General features: G+C 39.2%; 1 protein-coding gene across 10 annotated transcripts in view; it reads right to left on the minus strand.

Moving 5' to 3' along the window:
- Nucleotides 1-1,791: 1,791 nt before the first annotated feature.
- Nucleotides 1,792-23,840, minus strand: part of LCLAT1 (lysocardiolipin acyltransferase 1) — a 215,352-nt gene continuing 193,303 nt past the window's right edge. For all 10 annotated transcript variants that reach the window (XM_077959801.1, XM_001104502.5, XM_077959800.1 and 7 more), the window contains one exon: nt 1,792-5,870. In XM_077959801.1, coding sequence (XP_077815927.1) covers nt 5,368-5,870 — 503 coding nt within the window. In that variant the 3' untranslated portion in view covers nt 1,792-5,367. The remainder of the gene's footprint in view (nt 5,871-23,840) is intronic.

Raw genomic sequence — 23,840 nt, forward strand, 5'->3', positions numbered from 1 at the left:
GAGTTACAAGAAGGGAAGCTCCATGATACAACTGGTGTCGCAGGATGATCAAGGAACAAGTCTAGTGCACCAAGACTGGCGTGGGGAGAATGTGGGAGCAGGAAACTGATGGGATGTTGCCAGACCTGCCCAGGTCTGATGCAATAGTTGTGGTGTGCAGAACAGAAGTAAGGACGGCCCTGAAGAGGAAGACGTGGCTGGTAGTGACAGCTTGAGTGTCAAGGAAGGAGGGAACTGCCTCTGCCAACAGGGAGAGCCGTTAGAGCTGTAGTATTTACACTTCAAGAAACTTCCCATAAGGAAATGCTCTCAATACTGATCTGTGTGGAGGCAATGACTGAATAATTCAGATGGACCAATTGTTGATGAGATTGTCCAGACACAGCTATGGAAAACCCTTAGGTTCCCAGATATCCCCTGGTGTGGATGGACAAGGCTGCCCAGCCTCTTGATGTCTCTCACTGCACAGGAAATCACATTCATTTGCTCCAGCCTCCCTCCACTGGGAGGTTGGGAAGTTTGATAGTTGTGGTGGACATTTGTGGTCATTTGGCCATCCAGAGTCAGTTCATCCTGTTCTTGATAACAAGTTTAATTTTTGTCTTAAAATTCATCCCTCCCCCATCCATGCAGTCCAGGTTACTCAACAGGCTCTGCAAGTAACCCAGCACTGTTAACACACATCATGTATCTGGGCAATTGACTGGTTCAGGAATGGGCACTGAAACCCAATACGGGGTTGTTGTTGAGCCACAGGGGCAGCAGTCTCTCTTGTTCTTTCCCACTGGACTTGAACCTGAGAGGATGCAGGGCTGAAGTGGCTGCAGGCATCATGCCACCCCACATGGATCCTGCAGATCAACCCAAGGACAAAAAAAGTTGTCTCTTTAGTAATTTAGTTTAAAAATATTTGAGTATGAAGAGTGCACTGTATATGTGTGGATTAGTATCTTATGTCCATTCCAGGATGTACTAGCCGGAATTTGAAGCCCTCACTAGAAATCCACCCTCCAGAGAGGGTTGCTTAAGCCTTTTCTATAATTTATCAGTGAAAAAAATAATGCTGAAGGTAAGTAGGTGGTGAGAAACAAAGCCCTCCTCTTCCTTTTGCTTAAACGGAGGACAGGAGTCCCACAAGCACTGGTGCTCTTGGGGCCGGGCCTGTGCTCTTCTGGTCCTGCATTTCCCTTTCCCAGGGAATAACGCTGTGGACTCCCCTCCACATGAATCTATCACACAAGGTGCTCACTTGAGAAGACAGAGTGGGGCATTGCAGAAGGCCCCATTACAAGAGACTCCATGATTCTCATGTGTTTGTTTGCTAAACACATTTTTATACATTTGTCAGCTTTGGGTCCAAGATAGTTATATACTCCCCGACGTGAGGTCAGGGACCGGGGCACAGAGTCCCATTTATCTTAGCTAAGAGTTGGTGATGCTGATATTTATGTAAGATCCCACATTTGTGGAACAACCAAATTGTTCTCAATAGCAAGGCTGTGCTAAGAGATGGAGGAAAAGCAAGTTCTGATGACATTCGTTGAGTCCTGAATTCAATTGTGGTGCCTGGACTTTTTCAGTTGTGGGGGTAGTACATTCTTTTCTTGATTAGGCCACTTTTCTTCACATCTGTGGAAAAAAAAGAGACCTAACTGGCCAGCTTTTTCCTTAACACTAGACACTGCAATGCAAGGCATTGCCGGGGGTGGGGGGGGAGGGGGCGGGGGGAAGTAGCACCTTCACCTGCAGTTACTTGTCGTTCCTGCAAAAACAGAACGTAACACGCATGCAAACTATTTAATTCACTCCTTTATTCTGGGATGTATATTACAGATAACACAACTCAAATACACCATCAGACATTGAAAACTAAGGCCTTTCTGTGAGTTATTTTAAAAACTTGGTGTTTTGCACATAATGATCTTTACAAAAAAATGAATTACCAAAACCAAGATTCTCTTCTGAAATGACAATTTAATGTAGGTACAGGATAACTTTAGGGCTATAACTAATCTGAAGCTTATCAGGTAGCAAAACCATTTTCGTTTTCTACAGCATAAATAACAGCTCTAAGGCAACCACTACCTCAGCATGAAGCTCACTTCTCCACCTCAGAGTAGTGTTTACCTGCTACAGTGACCAGTGTTTAGAGACCATTTCCCTTTCATAGCAAAGAGGGACTTTACCTAAGAAACAGACTACAGACTACAGAATCCTTGGAACAAGAAAAAGAAAGGGAACTGTAACTAAGGCACTGAAAGCACATTATTTGTATAAAGAAATGTAAACAATTTAACACCAACAGGCTCCCTCCGTTGGAGTCTTTATTGTAAATGCACACAGGGCATCATAGTCAGGGCTAGAGTTTGAAGTCTGGGTGAAACAAATGTTTCTGCAGAGTTCAGAGTCTTGGCTGCCAATATATGATTTCTAACATGGTGCAGTTGAATTAAGTAATTTCAAAGTGACTCAAGCGGAAGCTGTTATTTCCCTTGAATCTGAGATTTAATAGTATTAACAAGGATTTTATAGGAGTCCTAAATTTACGGGCTCTTTTTTAACATTTATTTGCGTCTTTTATCAAGCTCTTCTAATGAATTTTAGGATTATTTTGGCTTATTTCATCGAGGAAGTTTGGTATAAGAACTTGTTACCTAATGAGTGCCCTTCCTTGTGAGTTCATATTTTAAGTAGCATGGTTCATGTCATAAATAAACCACACTTGCTTTAACACCGTTCAGAATGGTACATTTAACAATTGGACATATAGCACTGTAAACAATTCAAAGTCCATTGAGCTTACCATGAAAGAACTGGAAGTGCGTACGTAGGAACTTGTCCTGCTGCAGACAAGCAGCTGCTCTGGCTCTGGTGTGGTGAGGTGGGCAGGTGTGGAAGGGAGAATTCCTGAGGCCAGTCACAATTATTGAAGCTAAATTAATTTCTTCCTGACACTTTAGTATTAATTCTAAGTAGTTCTAAGTTCTAAACCATTAACTGTATAGTTCTTTAATTTTTTTAAATCAAAGAAGAAAAAGACTTTCACACAGATGAATGTATAGGAAAACACAAATAATGACAATTTTCAAGAGCCTTATTGCAAAAAAAAAAAAAAAAAAGAAAAAAGGACAATTATTTTTGGAGTTACTATCTCTAATTCTTAAAAAGCAAGTACAGTGTCTATATCCCTAAGTTTTAGTGCTATACAGCATTAAATGTACTTTATGAATTTGGGGTAGGTCAAGTTTGTATTTTATCTTAAACATGTTTTCTATGATGAAAAGGAACAAAATTGTAAAAAACGAGATTTTCCCTTCTAAAGGTTTCAAAGCATTAGAGGGCATGCAATGAAATGTTGTTACACCTTGAACAATGAGCCTCTTGAGTTTGTAGGAAGGGCAGACGGGCTCCATTACCAACTTTGGGTAGAAAGCACAGCTCTCCTCTTACCCAGCACAAATGCAATCCTGATTATAAAACTACTTGTGTTCCTAAATACAACCAAAGGAAATCTTAGAGAAACACGAATTAGAAACTTCTTTTATTAAGGCGAAACAACCAAAAAAGGTGCTTTAAAAAAAAAAAAAAAAAAAAAGAAAGAAAACAAGCCATAAAACCATGAAGTTAAAGAGCTGGGTCTGGAGCAGATGTGCATAATAACTAGCTGCTCCCAGCAGGATCAGAAACAGCTTTGGGGGAGCTGCAGAATATGGGTTGGTGTGTTTCAGAAGAGGCACCAGTTAATACTCTTCCAATAAAAATGATGTGTCCAACAGTGTTCAGCCTCGACCAGTGCTTTCTCACAGAATCTGCTTGGTAAGTTCAGTTCACAATGTGTTTACTTTTCATGGCAATGCATGATGCAATTATTGGGTAGGTCACTGTCAAGCAAAAATGAGATGTAATTAAAGAGAAGGCATTCATGCCCAAAGAGTACATAAAGCAGTAAGTAGTTTCTGAGGCTGGTTCAGTGCAGAAGTAAAACTGACAGGTTTGCTAACAGCTAAAGACTTTTAATTGCCTCATATTTTCTGCAGCTCTGACCAGCATCCCTTATATGACCAAAAAAAAAAAAAAGGGGGGGGGGGGGCAGCTCCAACAGAGTGAAAATGACAACAACACTATTCTTTTGCCTCAGAAGGAGACTGGTGCTTGGTGTGCTGGATTTTCCACTGACTCCAAATGACAAGAATATTTGGGCAAACAACTGGTCAAAAGGGGGTTTAAATATTACTATTGAAAAAGGAAGGCTAAAACTAAAAAGAAAGGTCACTTGCTATCATTATAAAGGATTAATTTTTGTGTTTTCATTTTGGTTTTAAGGTAAAATTTGTCAAGGCTACAAGGGGTTGAATAATTTAGGATAAACCATTACCGCCCTGTCTGCAAGCCATTTGTTGTTTTAATGGTAGATGTTAGATACCCACACAAATGTAGAAAAAACAACCTTCCTTTTTTGGTAGGTTGTAAAGAAATATTTCAAAAGACGGTTTCTGACTGGAATAACAGAATGTTCTGAGTGTTCCTTTAAAAAAAGTATGTGACTTCATGTATACCATTTTTAACAAAAAAAGCTACACCTGCCAAAATGTTGTAAGGAAACCAGCACTAAGCATGCAATACTGAGTGTGAGAAAGGAACTTAAACTGTATTACTTCCTATCTTTTAAAATTCAAACTAAAGTTTCAAAGTGGAGAGCCTGTGGTTGCTCCCTGAGTCCAGGTTTTAGCTTCCATGAGAGAAAAGGGCACAGGTGGTTTTCTGACATCTTGGTCAGCACACGATGTTATGAATAATGAAGGGCTTCCTGTCAAAACGCTTGATCAGTTTCACGACAAGGGGGTTCCGTTTTCTGATCTTAAGGATGAGATGAGTTTGGCGCAGGAAGAAGTGTGCCAAGGGAGGGAGCCTGGGCACCACCGGCCTTAGTACCTGGAGGAACAGCGCTCACCTCAGTGAGGTGACCTGGGCAGTCCAGTAACAGCATGTGATCTGGGCCATTGTTGACGAGTTCCAGATCTGCCTCTGGTATGGGGAGTCTGTTAGGATTGGGCCTTTAAGAAAAATGTGTGTGTTCCTTGTCTGCTAAAAGCCTGATGGTTGTTTAATAATATTCTGGCCCAAGTTATTTCACCCCGATCACTCCCTGCTATGTACACAGTATCGAAATTACATTCAGAGATTTAAAAAAAAAAAAAAATTGTAGCAATTATTTTCCCCACAAAACTAAGTGCAAAATATCTTTAACAAATAATGATGGCAGTAAGAAATATTCGACATAGTCATGCAAAAATGCATCTGAGCTTACAAAGGTTTAGAACATTTCCAAAATATGCCCTAGGTTTTTACAAGGTAAACCTTATAATCTTACTCATTTTTCTTTGAATTTAAATGTGGCTGTTTGTGTAAAAGTCGGTAACATGCAAGTTCTATGATCTCCAGTCCACCAAATATTCTTTCTTGCAGCACAAAGATTACAATGGTGATTATAAAATACCACCGAACAAGACCGTACAAATATATGAGTAGGCACATTGCAGGGCTGAACAGGGTCCAATACAGTATAGAGAGCAATTTGACCACAAAGACCCTGAGTTCAGACTTGCAAGGTGGAATGACACTCTGTCCGGTAAAATAAAAATTCTTCTCCCCTTGATAGAAGGAACGCAGCCTCTCTTCTTTCTCTTCCCACCGTTTGTGGCACCACAGTTGAAGGTCCTCCTTGGATGTGGGGAGGGTGTCTATTGGATACCGGTGGACGTGAAAGTGGATTTCCCTGGGAAAGTCTCCTCGGAGGAGGTGCTTCTCTGATTGAGGAATGTTGTGAGGATATGCCACAGTGATATCATGTATAGCATCAAGGTTCTTACCTAGGTTTTGAAAAGATAAAAACATAGATTAAGCAGTGCTCAATTTGGGTGATAATGCTGATTCACACTGCAGGGCAGCACCAGAAACTGAAAAATCAGGACAGTGTGAACCACAATGAACAAACAAAGGTTAGAGATACTGGTGTTCCTGGACACCTGGGTCAATATTTACCAGTCATCTTTAGTTTTATTTCCTGCTTCCTAATTACCACAACAATCTTTCGAAAGAAAATATCTTCATTTGCAGAAACAGTAATCTGCCATTCTAAAACTATTAAGCACATTAACTCAAATTTGAGATGGGAATTAAACATTACAGGGCTAGCTCCTTAAACACCAACAGAATTCAGTTTTGATACCTCCTGTTATTATACCCATCTCTCCAAATAAAAGTAGACTTTCTCACCTTTAACCCAATGTTACCATGATAGCTACTGAAAAGAAAAACTGAAAATCAGGCTTAGGTGGTGAGAAACGTGAAAAGTTCCATATACTTTTTTGTTTTTAAAAACATCAGTTTGAGCCACAGGGGCACACACCTGTAGCCCAGGTACTCGGGAGGCTGAGGTGGGAGAATCACTGTATTGCCCAGGGGTTCAGCCTGGGCAATACAGTGAGACTCAGTCTTTAAAAATAAATAGATAAATAAACCTGAACTCCAAGTAAGATGCTGATCCTGTATCCTGTCATCCTGAATTTAACTTAGGGGGTTAAGTGTTTTCACTTATGTGTTTTCAGCAGTCACAGGCCAGATTGCTAGACGCTGGAGATAGACAGTGAAGTAAGACATGGTCCTAAACCTCACTCAAGATGTTCTCAACATAACTGGGGAAGCAGGCATGCATAAAGGCCTAAATAGACCTTATGGGAACACATAAGGGGTTAGTAAAGGAGAGGAATGAGGTGGGGTAGTGGCAGAGCAAATGTTTCGGCAGAAAAGCACAGTGGGGATGGGAACACTAAACGTAGGCAGCAGCCATGTGTTCCAGGCCCTCATGTTATCATTCTTCAGAATTTAAACTCAATTCTGTAGGTAGCAGAGAAGCATTTTAAATGGTGGAGAACTACTTAAGGATTTCAGACAGAAGGGACCCATATGTTTCATTTTAGCAAAGATTACTCTCTGGGGACAGTGACCCCAGAATGGTTTAGAGAGGACCAGAGGCAAAAGAGATAGAGTAGTTTGATGGCTGTTACAGTACAGCAGGCAAGAAATGGAGAGGAGGTAGGGGCCAAAAAAGACATGTCCAAAAAAGTTACGAGGAAGAACTGATGTGATACTATACAGTGGTCAACTGGATGTGGGAGAATGGGGAGGGGGAGCAGGGAGGAGTGAATCTAGGTTTGTTTCTGGCTCGGGGTACCGAGTAGATGGTGGGGCCATAGAGATTAGAAATGTAGGTGGAGTGTTGGACCTGTAAGGGACCTTGAGGATCACTTAATCCAATTCTTTATATGAGGCCGAGAAGTTTGGTATTTTGCCCAAGGGCACACGGCTTGTTGGTGTGGAGTCTCTAAATGTTACTTTCTTCTGAACCATGTTACCTTCGGTGAGAAACTTTTGATGAGGACTTTGATTACTTACAGAACCATATGAAGCAGACAAAATAATCTGTGCTGACAGAAATCAGAACAGTCAGTGGGAAACAATGAGAAGGGAGCCTAAAGAAATTTTCTGGGTGACACACTCTAGATTCAGGTGTGGATTACATGATGCTTACCTATGTCAGAATAATCAGATTGTACATTTAAGACATGCACATTTGACGCTTTACATTTTACCTCAACAGCAGTAATAAAGATATGAAGCAATTCCCCCACATTTACCCTTTCCACTGAACGGGTTAGGTTATATTCGCTTTTTAAAAAATGATTCTTCAAGTTTTCTGCAAATGTTTCTCAGTCTCCATTACTCTGTGATTTACTTTAGGGTAAGAACCAGGCTTCAATTTGGTTTCATAACTGAATTATAAAACAATCAGCACTTAATGAGAGCTACTTTATAAATGAAAATGCCTACATCAACAGGCTTAGATTCAAAGTTGAAAGGAGAGCCCTTCAGGAGTGCTGTATATTGTTCGTAGGGGGTAGAGGAAGTGCAAATGAAAGGCTCATTGAAGAAAGCTTCAGTGGAGCTGTATTTGAAGACAGACTAGGCCAGACCTGCTTGGCTCCAAAGAAGAGAACTGGGGGCTGGGTACGGTGACTCACACCTATAATCCCAGCACTTTGGGAGGCCGAGGCGGGTGGATCACCTGAGGTCAGGAGTTCGAGACCAGCCTAACCAACATGGTGAAACCCCATCTCTACTAAACATACAAAAATTAGCTGGGCATGATGGTGCATGCCTGTAATCCCAGCTACTTGGGAGGCTGAGGCAGGAGAATTGCTTAAACCTGGGAGGCAGAGGTTGCAGTGAGCTGAGATCATGCCACTGCATTCCAGCCTGGGCAACAAGAATGAAACTCCATCTCAAAAAAAAAAAAAAAAAAGAACTGGGCCAGTAGTCAGAAGCCCATGGGAAAAGCTTTGTGACTTAGCTATCAAGAGGTGATTTATTTACCATTTGAGAAAGGGCTGGCTGACCACTTGCCTTGTATGCTACAGTCGCAATTTACACGCTGAAAGGTGGGCTGTCCGATCAAGCATCCAAAAAAGACGCTATTCCATCACTGATAGACTATGATACATTCCATAAGATGTTAATATGTCTCACCTGTTAACTCACTTGCATCAAAAAAACCAAGCAATCTTTCGTCTGTATTACTTCATGAGAGATGAAGCTTTTCCTTGACTAGACAGTACAAGCTAGTTTAATATTTTAGAGCACTCTCTATCTGCAGACCTCAGAGGCCATTCATTTCTGCCCGCCAACTGCGACCATAATCCTTGTTTTAGTTGCCTTACCTCAATGCCACCCACCCTTTTCTCTCACATGGAGGTAAATAAGATGTCTTTGCCTCCTGTAACTTGTCATGCCAATTAGCCAGATTCAGAACTATGTTCACATTCCATTTACTTTCAAAACTCCTCTGGAATCAATACTTCTGCTTCTACCTTCTGCCCAAATACTTCTCTCCTCAATCAGGATTATAGGTCTTCACCAATATCACCTTTCACAACAGCCTTGACCAATCTCCTTTCCCCATGTAGCTCCATCTACCTTTCTACTCAGTCATTCTACACGACTGTCACAGTTAATCTTAAAATTTTAGGAACAGCTCATTCACGTGGCCCAGCCTTTCTCATACAGGTGGTTCCTAATGCTTACGGATCAAACACAGTCATGTGTTTTTACAAATAGGTATTAAAATGGTGAGAAGAATGCCCCTTTCTTTCTTCCTTCTTGACGATCTACAGTAAAGGTGTGTGTGTGTGTGGACCACATGTGTCTGTGGCATTATAATGTTCAGTATAGAAATGGCAAGTTTTGAGATGGCAAGTTTGATGGCACCACTGAGAAATTTTCCTTGATGAAAGATTTTAGCTTCATGGCAGCACCGAGTGTGGAGGGCTGTGGACACAGACTGCCTGGGATCCTGGCTCTGCCTCTTGCTGAGTTACTCAATCTCTCTATGGCTTACTTAGTTCCTGTATCTATAAATTACCTAAGAAGGTTGTTGTGAGGCTTAAATAGCAAATTCTCAATAAAGGCTGTTTACTAGGCTGTACTCTTTTCCTCTAACTTTAGCTCCTGGAGTCCACTGATACCAACATAGTATGTGGGGGGAAATGACAATTCAATACTGTTTCCATACCACTGTCAACAGCACTATTCGCCTGGGCCCTGAGAATGCCAGTTAGAGACCTCCTAATTTAACTTTTCTACTCAACACAAATATTCTAATGAATATTTCACAAAATTGCCAAAAATACTCTCTCTGCCTCAAATATTCAGCCTTTTTTCCTGAAGTATTTCATCTCAAATCCCTTCAATGTCTAGTTCAAATGCCAAGGGTTCTAAGAAGGAGCTTGTTCAAGTACCAAGGCCCAAAGTGGCCTTGCCTCTTGTGAATGCTTAAAGCACATGCACTGATAACCTCATTTGGGTAGCTGGTTGCCATCCTGTGCCCTTACTAGATGCTCAAGTACATTAAGGGCAAGGACCATGTCTTTTCTTTTTTAGACTTAGTAACTAGCACTAAAAAGGCTCCACTAAAAAGGCTCTAGAAATGAGTAGTTGACCAATATTTGTATGGTCTGCTATCTTCTCATCTAAAAATATAGAAGATAATTATAATGCTCTCTCCATTGAGTTGTGTTGACAATTTGGTGAGCTAATGTACAGTGAGCTCTTTGGACAGTATTTGCCATATAGTATAGTTCTTGGATAGTAGCACCTTCTTTTTTTTTTTTTGAGACGGAGTCTCGCTGTGTCGCCCAGGCTGGAGTGCAGTGGCGCGATCTCGGCTCACTGCAAGCTCCGCCTCCCGGGTTCACGCCATTCTCCTGCCTCAGCCTCCGAGTAGCTGGGACTACAGGCGCCCGCCACCACGCCCAGCTAGTTTTTTGTATTTTTAGTAGAGACGGGGTTTCACCGTGTTAGCCAGGATGGTCTCGATCTCCTGACCTCGTGATCCACCCGCCTCGGCCTCCCAAAGTGCTGGGATTACAGGCTTGAGCCACCGCGCCCGGCCTAGTAGCACCTTCTATGACTTGTTCCATGGTATGTTTTTTTTTTCAACTTGGGTTCTACGAAGTCTTGGTTCTGAAAGAATTATAACAATCTTGTGAAGGGGGAAAGGGTTCACTTTACAAAAAGGTAACATTCCAAAAGTTTTTAAAAATTGCTTGTTTAAAATCTAGAACTTTGGAATGATATAATTTAATTAAAATGCCATCTATATTATAAGCAAGTAAAGAGTAACGCTGTAATGTTAGAAACTAAAAAAGACAAAGTGATTAAGGGAACTAGGTGTGGAGAGAAGGAAGAGAGTTTATACCTTGACACTCATTTCCCTGAGCAGTGCTGCAGCCTAGGCTTTCCTTAAGCATCATAGAGACTCGAAAATGTGTTAACTCCAAAAGCGAGAGGAGGAAATGGAGAATCGCTTTTATACATGGAGAGAGAGTCGACTATCTTGATACTTTATATATATATATATATTTGTGTATGTATATAGCGACAGGGGTCTTGCTATGTCACTCAGAGTGGTCTTGAACTCAAGTGATCCTCCCACTTCATTCTCCCAAAGTCCTAGGATTACAGATGTGAGCCACCATGTCTGACCTGTCTTGATAATTTTAAAGCTTTATATTAAGTAAATGTCTCCAAACACAAAAGCCACAAAGCCACATGTAACTCTGTTCTTCTTGACTAGAAGAGCCAAATTCTGTAGAATAAGAACTGATTTCTCATATCCTATCAAGACCTTCTGGCACCATGGCCTCTGGCACAGGGAGCCAGTACCAACAGACAACTGAGCTTCCCCGTATAGGGAACAGGTAAAAGAGGTTAGCATGGCCTTGGGGCTTGGTTCATATGAAAGTGACAATAATGAAATGGATAGTCAAAAGTTGAGATGTGCCTCTTTCATTTACCATTTATAATTGGGCTAAAATACTGTAATATGTAAGAAAAAAATGTTCCTGCAGTTACAAAGGATTTATACTGCCTTTAAATCTTTTGGTATGAAAACAGACTTTTAAATAGGCAAATTAAGGTGGCTGCCACCAGTAAAAGCCATTTTTAAAAGATCTCATTGCTTTTTAGATGCTTTAAATTATTATTTATTTTTATTTTGAGACGGAGTTTCTCTCTTGTCACCGGCTCACTGCAACCTCCACTCCTGGGTTGGAGTGATTCTCCTGCCTCAGCCTCCTGAGTAGCTGAGACTACAGGCACACACCACCACGCCCAGCTAATTTTTGTATTTTTAGTAGAGATAGGGTTTCACCATGTTGGCCAGGCTGGTCTCAAACTCCTGACCTTAGGTGATCGGCCCACCTCAGCCTCCAAAACTGTTGGGACTACAGGCATGAGCCACCGCGCATGGCCAGATGGTTTAAATTATAAATCTAGATGCTGTCTATTCTGTCATCTGCCTATATGGGATTTAGAAAATGGGTTTGTTCTGTTTCAGACACTGTGACTATTGGAAAGTCTCATATTTTAATATTTTATAAAGCCAGCACTGTGTTAGAACAACCACACTCACTGGGGCCCATAGTTGTTTATTCCCTGGAAGAATGAAGCACTTGCTTAATATTTCAAATCTTAATTTTTAGTCTCAGAGTGAGGAAATCTTGAGTACTTTATTCATGTTTAAGTAACAGAAGCTTAAAGGCTATGACTGAATTTTACGAATGTAATATCCAGCATGAAGTGTCTCTAGGCACATCAAGCTGAGCCCATGACTATTACAAGAGTCCCAGCTCACTGAGAATGGGAGGGAGCCCAAATCCTTACACATCTGTATGTTTAAAACAAAAGAATGGAAAGAGGCTTTTGTAGTCTCTACATGCATAGCACAGTGAAGAAATCCAGGTTTATTCATGCCTATGTATCGGATCCAATTATACAGTCCAATGACAGATTAACACAATTTTTTTAACCCAGTGATCTCATAACTAAAATTTTTCTTTCTCCATTCCATAATCAAATATATGCAGACTATATAAACATGTAACTTATTTTATTTATTTATTTATTTTTGAGATGGAGTCTCGCTCTGTCCCCCAGGCTGGAGTACAGTGGCGCGATCTTGGCTCACTGCAACCTCCGTCTCCCGGGTTCAAGCAATTCTTCTGCCTCAGCCTCCCGGGTAGTTGGGACTACAGGTGGACACCACCACACCCAGCTAATTTTTGTGTTTTTAGTAGAGATGGGGTTTTACCATGTTGGCCAGGATGGTCTTGATCTCTTGACCTCGTGATCCGCCTGCCTCGGCCTCCCAAAGTGCTGAGATTACAGGTGTGAGCCACTGTGCCTGGCCAAAATGTAACTTATTTAAGATTACATTTTAACACCTGCTTTAAAAAAATTAAAATAAAAATCTATTTTCTATTTTCCAGATCTAAATTCACAAATCTAACTGCATGGATTAGAGTTTTGAGTTAAGTAGCTTGTCATCTAAGATGCATCTGTGTTAAAAGGAAATGCTGAGGCTGCTGATTTTGTACATTGTTTTTCAAATTAAAAAGAAAAATTACTCCAAGAAGATAAAATTTGGATTTAGTAACTCAGCAATCATTCACTGTGCCACTTTGACACAGACATGTAACAGTACATAGCTAATAATAAAGCATGACAGATTGGCACTAGTCAGTAGATTTTGAAGAACAGTCTTGAATGGACTAATTCAGATATATTTAGACTAAAAATACCAATAAATAATATACCTTTCAGCTTCAAAATAAAAGGGTATGCATGAAACACTTAAAACCAACTGGTATTAAGGCTCAAACAGTACCATTTTCTTTGAGTATTAAAATACTATTGTTTCCTACTAGGAACATTATTCATTTCTCCTTCTACGTAAGTTGAATACTTAGGGAACAAAAGGTGCAGTCAGGCAGCTCTCAGTCCTGCCTTTGACCAGCTCTATGACTTTGGCATGCTCACTATAAGCCTTGGCTGTAAATGGACACAGCAGTCCCTACCCTCATAGGGTTTTGTGAAGAGCAAATGGGATGTGGACTTTACAGTGCTTAGAGAAGTGACTGGCACATACTCTTCACAGGTTCTTGTTGTATCATCATTATTCTTCCTCTAGGTGGGATAATCACTGTTCCCACTTGATGTGAATTTAGATTTAGGTTGCTATCCTTTACCTTCCTTCTTTCTCTAGATTTCCTTGTCCTTTGAGAGAGATGAGTCTGTTATACGGCGTGATGTGGTTTATTCTCATCATGCAGTCCACTCCTCTCCCGCAGCACAGAAGCAAAGCTGTTTAGAGGACTGACTCTGGCTCTGAGCCCTATTATGTCTGGCATATATTCCTCTCCATTCCTACTAACTCACTCCTTAGACATTTTAAGCGAAGCGTAGACATTAAATTGTCCCATGGCATTCAGAATTAGAAGTTGATAATCTGTGCTCTAGGATCACTGGCCACCTGTTCCATCTTTTTGCTGTTGTTGTTTTTTATTAAGTCAAGGATAGTACTCAATCTTTTTCTAAATAAGAACCATCTTGAGCTTCAAAGTTAACCTTCAGCTGGAAAGTTAAAACTAAAAATGGTATACCTGTGAACAGTCTTGCTTATTCAACTTCAATTTGATTCTTTACAGATAGTTTTAGAGACAGCTATTTTCACATTTCTGTCCTAAATCTGTTGCACTTTTTGTGTTTTGTATAAATGGTGAATCTTTTCAGTGCTGTTTATCTCTCCCAATGAATACTGGTTCTCTGGATCTTCAAAACAAGTGTAATTTTCTAGATAGAATAGAAATATGTCAACATGTTCCAAAATTTGACTTTAATACATTAATAGATCACTGAAAATCTGAATAACAGTATGCACTTGCTGAGGCTGAAGTTAAAAAAGAAGCAATGTGAAATTTAAATCACAGCTCTTGGAACTCTCACATATAAAAATGAATAGCTGCAAGTGCCTACCTATTAACAGTACTTATCTACTATGTCTATATTTTACTGATAATTTCTACAATTTAAAACCATGGAAAGTTAAGGCTGAGTACATGTTAATTTCAAGCTTCTTCAGTGAAAACATCTGAAATTTGCAAGGAATATTTTTCATATAATGCATTAAAAATAAAAGGAAAAGTAACTTTGCTACTATATTGAGCTTCCTAGCAAGTGTGATAAACATTGACCTCTACTGGATCTGGCAACATCTTGATACTTCAAGGATACTTCATATTATAATCACACTGGCCCTTCAGCATCCTGAATATTTCCTTCGTGAGAGATGCCAAGTGTGGTGTAGGGCATGCTGTCGTTTATTCTCTAACATTCAGTCTACTCATCTCCCATAGCACAGAAGCAGAGCCTTTAGGATACTGACCTGAGCTAATCATGGCAACCCTATATCCCTTACTGGGGACTGGTTCAGGAATAAGTTCACCACTCAATTCGGGACAATGATATATGAGAGGTGTATGTCTAGGACTTCTAGAGAAAGTTGCCTTGCTCCCAAGAGAAAGTCCTAAGAAAATCACATACAGAAAGCCACAAGAAAACCACATACAGCTGACATCATAGAGGTCAGAATGGAGACAGAAGGTACCAGGACCTTGCTCAGATGGCTGGGTGCCAAAATCTAACCTTTAAACGTACCCTATTGCTAACATTGTGGCTGTGTCAATGCATTTCCTTACCTTTCAACCTGGTTTGAATCAGGTTTTTGGCTATAAGCAGTTAAAGTACTCTAACTGATGCAGTATCAACTGGTGGGAGTTAATCATCAATTACAACTTACAGGAGAAATTCTGGCATTTTCTATTTTTGAACAGGCTTTCCATTTATTTTGAGTGTTCTATTTACCTTCTACTGTTACCCTAACAGCATGCAAATCTCTGACTGATATATATGTGGACCCTAAGGAAGCATTTCTCCAGTATCACCTTAAAGATTCATACTTTATTTCAAAGTACATTTTGGTTCATGAGGTCAAGTCCCTTTTAGGTGACTCAATGCCTTTCATCCTAAAAAGCCAATGCCGAGAAATGGACTTTTCTTAAGTGAAGAGTTGGGGTTCATAACAACTACAGACAGTCCTACATGTGGGCCTTCAAGATCATTTGAAAAAAGTAGAAGGCTGTTTTCTCTGTGCTTCATATTTAGATATAAAAGTTATTTTATATTAGCATTATCACTTACTTTTTTCATGTGATACTTTATTTCTCTGAATTCGAAAAAAACATTTCCCTTATTACAAAAGGTAACAGAAGTTACTGTAGATAAGTGAAGAAAATGCAAGTCAAGTCTACAGAAGAAAAAAACTGGAATCATACCAACTGATTTCCTTTAAGGTATATATCCTTCCATTTGTTTATTCCTCCCCAAAGTACAGGTGATACTTATACACATAGGAAATGGATATTGTTATAAACAATTGTATCCTCAAAATTTATGTTGATGCCCTAACCCCTAATGTGACTATACTTGGAGATAAGCCTTTAAAGAGGTAATTAAGATTAAATGAGGCAAAAAAAGTGAGGCCCTGATCCAGTACGACTGATGTCCTCATAAGAAGAGGAGGGGACACCAGGAGTGTTCATGTCTAAAGAATATCATGTGAGGACACAGTGAGAAAGTGGCCATCTGCAAGCCATGAAGGAGAGTCTTTAGGAAAAACTGACCCTGCCAACACATGATCTTGGTCTTCTGGCCTCCAAAACAGTGAGGAAATAAATTCCTTTTGTTTAAGTCACTCAGTCTCAGTCTGTGTTATTGTGTTATGGCCTCTCCAGCAGACAAATACGTACATAACATATGCCTTGGAAAAAAAAAATCTAGAAATGGAACCATACTATAATACTGTTGTATAATTAATTTTTCGTGCATCTTTCCATTGATGCCATTAAAGACTTTCTAAAACATGTTATGGATGCACAATATTTGATTATATAGATATCACATATAAAGTTGTTTTCATATTTCTAAGTTGTTTCCACAAAAGTCACGTTTAAATAGATACCTTCATAACAAGAATATGAACACCTTAACTAAAAAGGATATGAACACCTTAATAAGCTTTAGCTACATATTGGAAACTGACCAGAAACATCAATTTAAATGCACACCAAGAATGTATAATAGTGCTTTCCTTTTCACACTTTTACTAATGCCTGGTATTGTAATTTTAAGAAATTTGCCCAAGTATATCATTTTGTATATTTTTTTTCTTTTTCTTTTTTGAGATGGAGTTTTACTCTTGTTGCCCAGGCTGGAGTGCAATGGCGCAATCTCAGCTCACTGCAACCTCCACTTCCCGGGTTCAAGTGATTCTCCTGCCTCAGCCTCTCGAGTGGCTGGGATTACAGGCACGCGCCACCACGCCCGGCTTTTTGTATTTTTAGTAGAGACGGGGTTTCACCACGTTGGCCAGGCTGGTCTCGAACTCCAGACTTCAGGTGATCCACCTGCCTCAACCTCCCAAAGTGCTGGGATTACAGGGGTGAGCCACCACGCTCGGCCTCATTTTGTATTTTTATGTCTTTGATGAGAAAAAATAAGCTTATTGGAAAAACACAGTAGTAATACAATGTATTTGTCATCTTCTTAGGGCTTGGCAAGAGTTCTTTACCCTCTACCATATATATAGTAAATGTTTTCTACATACTTATTTTGCCATATAGCCACTCTTGGGTTTACTTTGTTGGATTTGCTCCTCTGTAAATGCAGCTTCATTTTCTTTATCCATTTTCTATAAGTTGTTTGTCACCATCTAGTCAATTTGCAAAGTCCCTTCTTTATCACAGATTATTAGTCCTCTGTACACTGTGTGGCAAGTATTTTTATAAGTCCATTATCTATCGACTTCATAGCATCTTTTCCAACACGTGTGTGTGTCTAGTCAAGAAAATTTCTGTTATAGCTTCTGGATTCCTAGTCTTGTCTGTCAGTCCCTAAATTATACATGTATCCTTTATTTCTCTGAAAGATGAAATACGTTTTTTTCTTTTAGCTTTATAATCCAGCTTTACTTTCTTTCAAATAGATACCAGTTTTTCAAGCAAAACAACTCTTTTCTCCTTGTATTGAAATACCAACTTGGTAAACTATACTTGGCTTCTCCTGGGAAACTGTTTTGCAATACAAACTTGAAGAGCATTTAATTCAATTCCAAAACAAAGACCTTATACCCTTCCCAAAAAACCTGTCCTGCAATTGTATTTGCATATATTTGCATAACAATTTTGGAAGAATTGGCAATTTCTATCGTCTTCTCATCCAAGAAAATGGCTTCTCTTTCCATTTGAGCAAATGCTCAAATCTTATTTTATGTCTTCTAATAAATTTCAGTTTTCTTCACATAGCTTCTGTGACCTTTTTAAAAAAATTTATTCCTAAACAATTTCATAATTTTTGTCACATAATTGTGAATAGAACATAATTGTGAATACAACATGTGTTTCTATTTCTGTTTTAAGGTAATCACTGCTAGAATAGGGACAAATCTATTGTTGTATGTTTATCTGCAGCCAACTTACAATTTTTTTTATTGTAATTAAACTTGTAGTAGACTTTTTGACCTTATAGATTGCAGCAAAAATGGTTTTATGGTCAATTTTACAGTCTTTTGGTAGTTTTATTACTTTCATTAACATTTACTTAAAGTTTTGAATTTAAAATGTGGGTTTTAAAATGAGATCTTTAGCATATAAGATGCTTACTGCTGAGTTTTGGTAAAACTCATATTAAAGTAGTTAACTTCTATTTTATTTTCCTAGTGTTTATTAGGAATGGCTTGACTTTATCAAATATCTTTTCAGCATCTAACAGTAGAATTTTGTTTTAAAGAAAATATTAGTCAAAGACCTATATGAATCAAAGTCTTAGTAGTTAAAAGGAAAGAAGTGCAAAGAGAAATTGAAAAATAATAAAATTATAGCGTAGGCTTCACTATTTCTACCATAACTGAACAACTCCAGTAGATAAAAACTAGTTAAATAAAGGAACTGAATAGCTATTGATAAATTTGGCTTAATAGATTTATACAGACCTGTGAGAAAATATTTTAAATGGTCCATTTTTAAGGCATGGTAAGTCTAAGTACTGGCAGCCAGCCTGCGAACATAACAAACTGCATGGCTCATGTACCTAGAAGGTCACAATAAGCAAACAGAATGTAGAGGAGGGGTCAGCCTATAAAAGGGAAGAAAGTTTCGTTATTGGGAAATCGAAACTTAAGTGGAGAAGGGGACCAGGGTATAACCTTGGCGGATAAATGAAGGCGGATAACGAAACTTTGGTGACATCAGAGAAGATTGTAACCCCATAGTACTTGACCAGTGGGGAACTGGTGGAGGGACTTGTGTGCTAGGAGATAAATTATCTGCTGTAGCTGCCCTGGGTGTGCCTGCCCACCAGACACTCGATCTTGCAAGACGCTATTAAAAAGTCTCACTTTTGCTGTTCTTTGTGCCTCCAAGTCCATTCTTTGGGTTTGGATGGGTGAGTGTGTTTCTCACAGACCCATTTGATACTCAAAAATATTTTAAAGGTGTTAGTAACCATGAGCATTTATAAAAATCTGATTACTTACCTAGTGGCAAGACAATTTAAATACATTTTGCAAAAACTGAGACTTTATGATGCACATTCTGACATCAAGATTCCATAAAAATAATAAAATAATATTCCTCTTTTAATAAAAAGTTTAGATAAACCATGGATAAAAGATAAAAGGAAAATTACGAATTATCTAAAAAGGAATGAAAAAGAGAATCTATAGGATACAATGAAGACAGTAATAAAAAGAAAAATTTATGACCTTACATGCTTCATTACTAAAAGGGGAAAACTGAAAAAGAGGAACTACTCATATTGAAAATTAGAGGGAGAAAAAAAATTACTAAAGATAAAAAGCAGTACTTAATAAAATAAAACTAAAAAATAAATGCAGAAGTTAGTTATTTGATAAGATGAAGAAGATACTTAAACCCTATGGATCTGACTGAGGGGAAAAAGCATAAATATTTAAGATTACAAATAGTAAAGGAAACTAAAATCATAATACAGAAGAGTTTAAAGGATTATGAAAACATGAATCTACACATATGATAAAAATCACAAAGACTTGTATACAACATATACATGTGTAAATTCATGTACTCATAATCCTTTAAATTCATATACGTTGTTTTCAATATCATTTTTGAGAGAGGGCATTCAAAATTCAATGTGAAAACAAGAGCAGTAACAAAGTATATTTTATATTACTGTTGGGCCCAACAAATTTGTTTACAAGTTGCCAAAACCCCTGCAAATGAAACAATAAAAGCCTAAAAGAAGCATGAACATGTGCATAATCTACTAATTTGCTGGTCTTTGAAATAAATGAGACCAGAGACAGCATACTATTATAGTTTCTATGCTCTGATGTTAGGATTGAAGATGATTAATGATGCACATGGCTATTACTATTTATTGAGTGCCTCTGATGTGCCAGGCATTATTCATGCAACCAATTATCTACAGAGCACTCACTGTGCCAGTCACAGCTGTAGTCATCTGGGGCACATGGTTGAACAGAAAAAAAAAATGCTTGCCCTTACAGAGTTTATCAGTGCACACAGTCACTTTTAAGTATCGTAGGAGCCCTTGAGAGATTATTTCTTTTATAGTTGCAGAAACTGAGCCACAGAGAAGTCACTTGTTGAAGATCACAGTTAGTGGTCAGTTCTGTGTGACTCTAAAGCCTTTCCACTATGCTACTCTACTTTCTAAAAATGGCATACTAAGAGCAGGAGCTACAGAGTCAGACTGACCTGGTTTTGTACCCATCAAAACCATAGCAGACTGTTTAAATTACATTCTTGTAAATCTAGAAAATACACGATAACAATACAGATTAACCCTGTAAAAATACGCCCCAATATAAAGTCTAATGTTGTTAATCTCCCTACCATCTTTCTGTGTGATTTTGCTTATAACAGAGTTTACTACAATTTCTTTTCTCCATTGAGAGGAAAAGCAAATTTGGCTGAAGATGGGATATTATCAGTGAGGTAGGGGGCAAGCTGCTGTCTTCAGCAGTAAGACAACTAGAGAGTAGAAGGTGAATGTCTCTGGTTAAGTTACAGATGGCAGTTTTGTCTTTTCCATGGCCCTGGTTGTAATAGCTCTCATTTCGTTTCTAACTGAGCTTATTTGGATCTTCTCTCTTCATTTTTTGGTTAATCTCACTAATGGTCTATCAATCTAATTTAACTTTGCAAATAGCCAGCTTTTTGTTTCATTTATCTTTTGTATTTTGTTTGTTTCAGTTTCATTTAGTTCTGCTCTGATCTTGGTTATTTCTTTTGTTCTGCTGGGTTTGGGTTTCGTTCTTGTTTCTCTAGTTCTTTGAGGTGTGACCTTAGATTGTGCTCCTTCAGACTTTTTGATACAGGCATTTAATGATATGAACTTTCCTCTTAGCACTGCTTTTGCTGTATCCCAGAGGTTTTGATAGATTGCATCACTATTATATTTCAGTTCAAATAATTTTCTAATTTCCATCTTCATTTCATTGTTGACCCGATGATCATTCCGGAGCAGGTTATTTAATGGTCCGTGTATTTGCATGGTTTTGAGGGTTCCTTTTGGAGTTGATTTCAGTTTTATTCTGCTGTGGTCTGTGAGAGTACTTGATATAATTTCGATTTTCTCAAATGTACTGGGACTTGTTTTGTGGCCTATGATACAGTCTATCTTGGAGAATGTTCCAGGTGCTGATGAGTAGAATGTATACTCTGCAGTTGTTGGGTAGAATGTTCTGTAAATGTCTGTTAAGTCCATTTGTTCTAGGGTATAATTTAAGTCCATTGTTCTTTGTTGACTTTGTCTTGATGACCTGTCTAGTGCGGTCAGCGGAGTATAGAAGTCCCCCACTATTATTGTGTTGCCATCTGTCTCATTCTTAGGTCTAGTAGTAATTGTTTTACAAATTTAGGAGCTCCAGTGTTAGATGCATATATACTTAGGATTGCGATAGTTTCCTGTTGGACCAGTCCTTTTATCATTATATAATGTCCCTCATTGTCCTTTTTAACTGGCTGTTGCTTTAAAGTTTGTTTTGTCTGATATAGGAATAGCTACTCCTGCTCACTTTTGGTGTCCATTTGCATGGAATATCTTTTCCACCCCTTTACCTTAAGTTTATGTGAGTCCTTACATGTTAGGTGAGTCTCTTGAAGACAGCGGATACTTGGTTGGTGAATTGTTTTCCATTCTGCCATTCTGTATCTTTTAAGTGGAGCATTTAGGCCATTTACATTCAATGTTAGTATTGAGATGTGAAGCACTATTCTATTCATTGTGCTAGTTGTTGCCTGAATATCTTTTTTGTTTTCCTCATTGTGTTATTGTCTTATAGGTCCTGTGAGATTATGCTTTAAGGAGGTTCTATTTTGGTGTATTTTGAGGATTTTTTTCAAGATTTAGAGCTCCTTTTAGCAGTTCTTGTAGTGTTGGCTTGGTAGTGGTGAATTCTCTCAGCATTTGTTTGTCTGAAAAAGACTGTATCTTTCCTTCGGTTATGAAGCTTCTTAGTTTCGCCGGATACAAAATTCTTGGCTGGTAATTGTTTTAAGAAGGCTAAAGATGGGACCCTAATCCCTTTTAGCTTGCTGGGTTTCTGGTGAGAAATCTGCTGTTAATCTGATAGGTTTTTCTTTTACAGGTTGGTTTCCTGATGTGTTTGCCTTACAGTTCTTAAGATTCTTTCCTTCATCTTGACTTTAGATAACCTGACAACTATGTGCCTAGGTGATGATCTTTTTGCAATGAATTTCCTGAGTGTTCTTTGAGCTTTTTGTATTTGGATGTCTAGATTTCTAGCAAGGCCAGGGAAGTTTTCCCTGATTCTTCCCTCAAATATGTTTTCCAAACTTTTACATTTCTCTTTTTCCTTGGGAACACCAATTTTTCTTACGTTTTGTTGTTTAACATAATCCCAAACTTCTGGGAGGCTTTTTTTTCTTTTTTCCCATTCTTTTTCCTTTGTCTTTGTTATTTTAAGCCTTGTCTCAGCTCTGAAGTTCTTTCTTCTACCTGTTTGATTCTATTGCTGAGACTTTCCAGTGTACTATGCATTTCTCTAAGTGTGTCCATTTCCAGAAGTTTTTTTATCTATGCTATCTATTTCTCTGGATAGCTTTCTGTCCATATCCTGTCACATTTAAAAATTTCTTTGAATTGGTATTCACCTTTCTCTGGTGCCTCCTTGAATAGCTTAACACTCGACCTTCTGAATTCTTTTACTGGCAATTCAGAGATTTTGCCTTGGTTTGGATCCATCACTGGTGAGCTAAAGTGATATTCTGGGGCTCTTAAAGAACCTTTTTTAATCATATTATCAGAATAGTTTTTCTGGCTCCTTCTCATTTGGATAGACTATGCCAGAGGAAAGACTGGGGGCTCAGGAGCTGCTGTTCTGATTCTTTGGTCCCATGGGGTGCTCCCTTGATGTGGTACTCTCCCCCTTCCCCTGGAGATGAGGCTTCCGGAGAGCTGAACTGCAGTGACTGTTATTTCTTTCCTGGGTCTAGCCACCCAGCGGAGCTACCAGGCTTCTGGCTGGTTAATGGGGAATGTTCGCAGAGTCGTGTGATGTAATCCATTTTCAGGTGTCTCAGTCGTGGATACCAGCACCTGATTGGGGAGTGCACTCTGAGGGTCCTTGGTTGTAGTTTTGTTTAGTGTGCTGTTTTTTGTGTTGGTTCACTTCCAGCCAGGAGGTGGTGCTTTCCAGAAAGCATCAGCTGTGGTAGTATAGGGAGGATACAAGTTTGCCCTAGGGCCGTCTGGATAAGTATTTGGGTTTCTCAGGTGGTAGGAGGGACAATAGAGCTCTCAAGAAATTTATGTCCTTTGTCTTCAGCTATTAGGACAGGTCTCAGAGAAAGACCATCAGGTGAGGCCAGGGTTAGGCTGGTCTGAGCTCAGGCTCTACTTGGGCAGGGCTTGTTGTGGCTGCTGTGGGGGATGGAGGTGTGGTTCTCAGGCCAATGGACTTAGGTTCTCAGGAGGATTGCGGCTGCCTCTGTTGTGTCACACAGGTCGCCGGGGAACAGTGACAGGCCACACCCAGCTTCCATGCAGCCTGAAAGGCTGGTCTTACTCTTCCGGTGTCCCCTCCAAGTTTATTTCCAGGCAGCCGGTGAGCAGGGCTGAGAACCTGCTCCAGGCTACAACCCCCCTCACTGAGAAAGCAAGCAGGCCTTTCAGGTTTTGTACCTCCCAGTCTGCCGCATCTTCTGTGATCATATCTGCACTCCCTGTTTGCCACCTTCACCAGATTCTGTCCAGGAAACTTCACATTCCATCAAAGTTGTTACAAAGTTCAGCTGGAAGAT

The sequence above is a fragment of the Macaca mulatta genome, chromosome 13, assembly GCF_049350105.2.
Source record: "Macaca mulatta isolate MMU2019108-1 chromosome 13, T2T-MMU8v2.0, whole genome shotgun sequence".
Taxonomy (NCBI): domain Eukaryota; kingdom Metazoa; phylum Chordata; class Mammalia; order Primates; family Cercopithecidae; genus Macaca; species Macaca mulatta.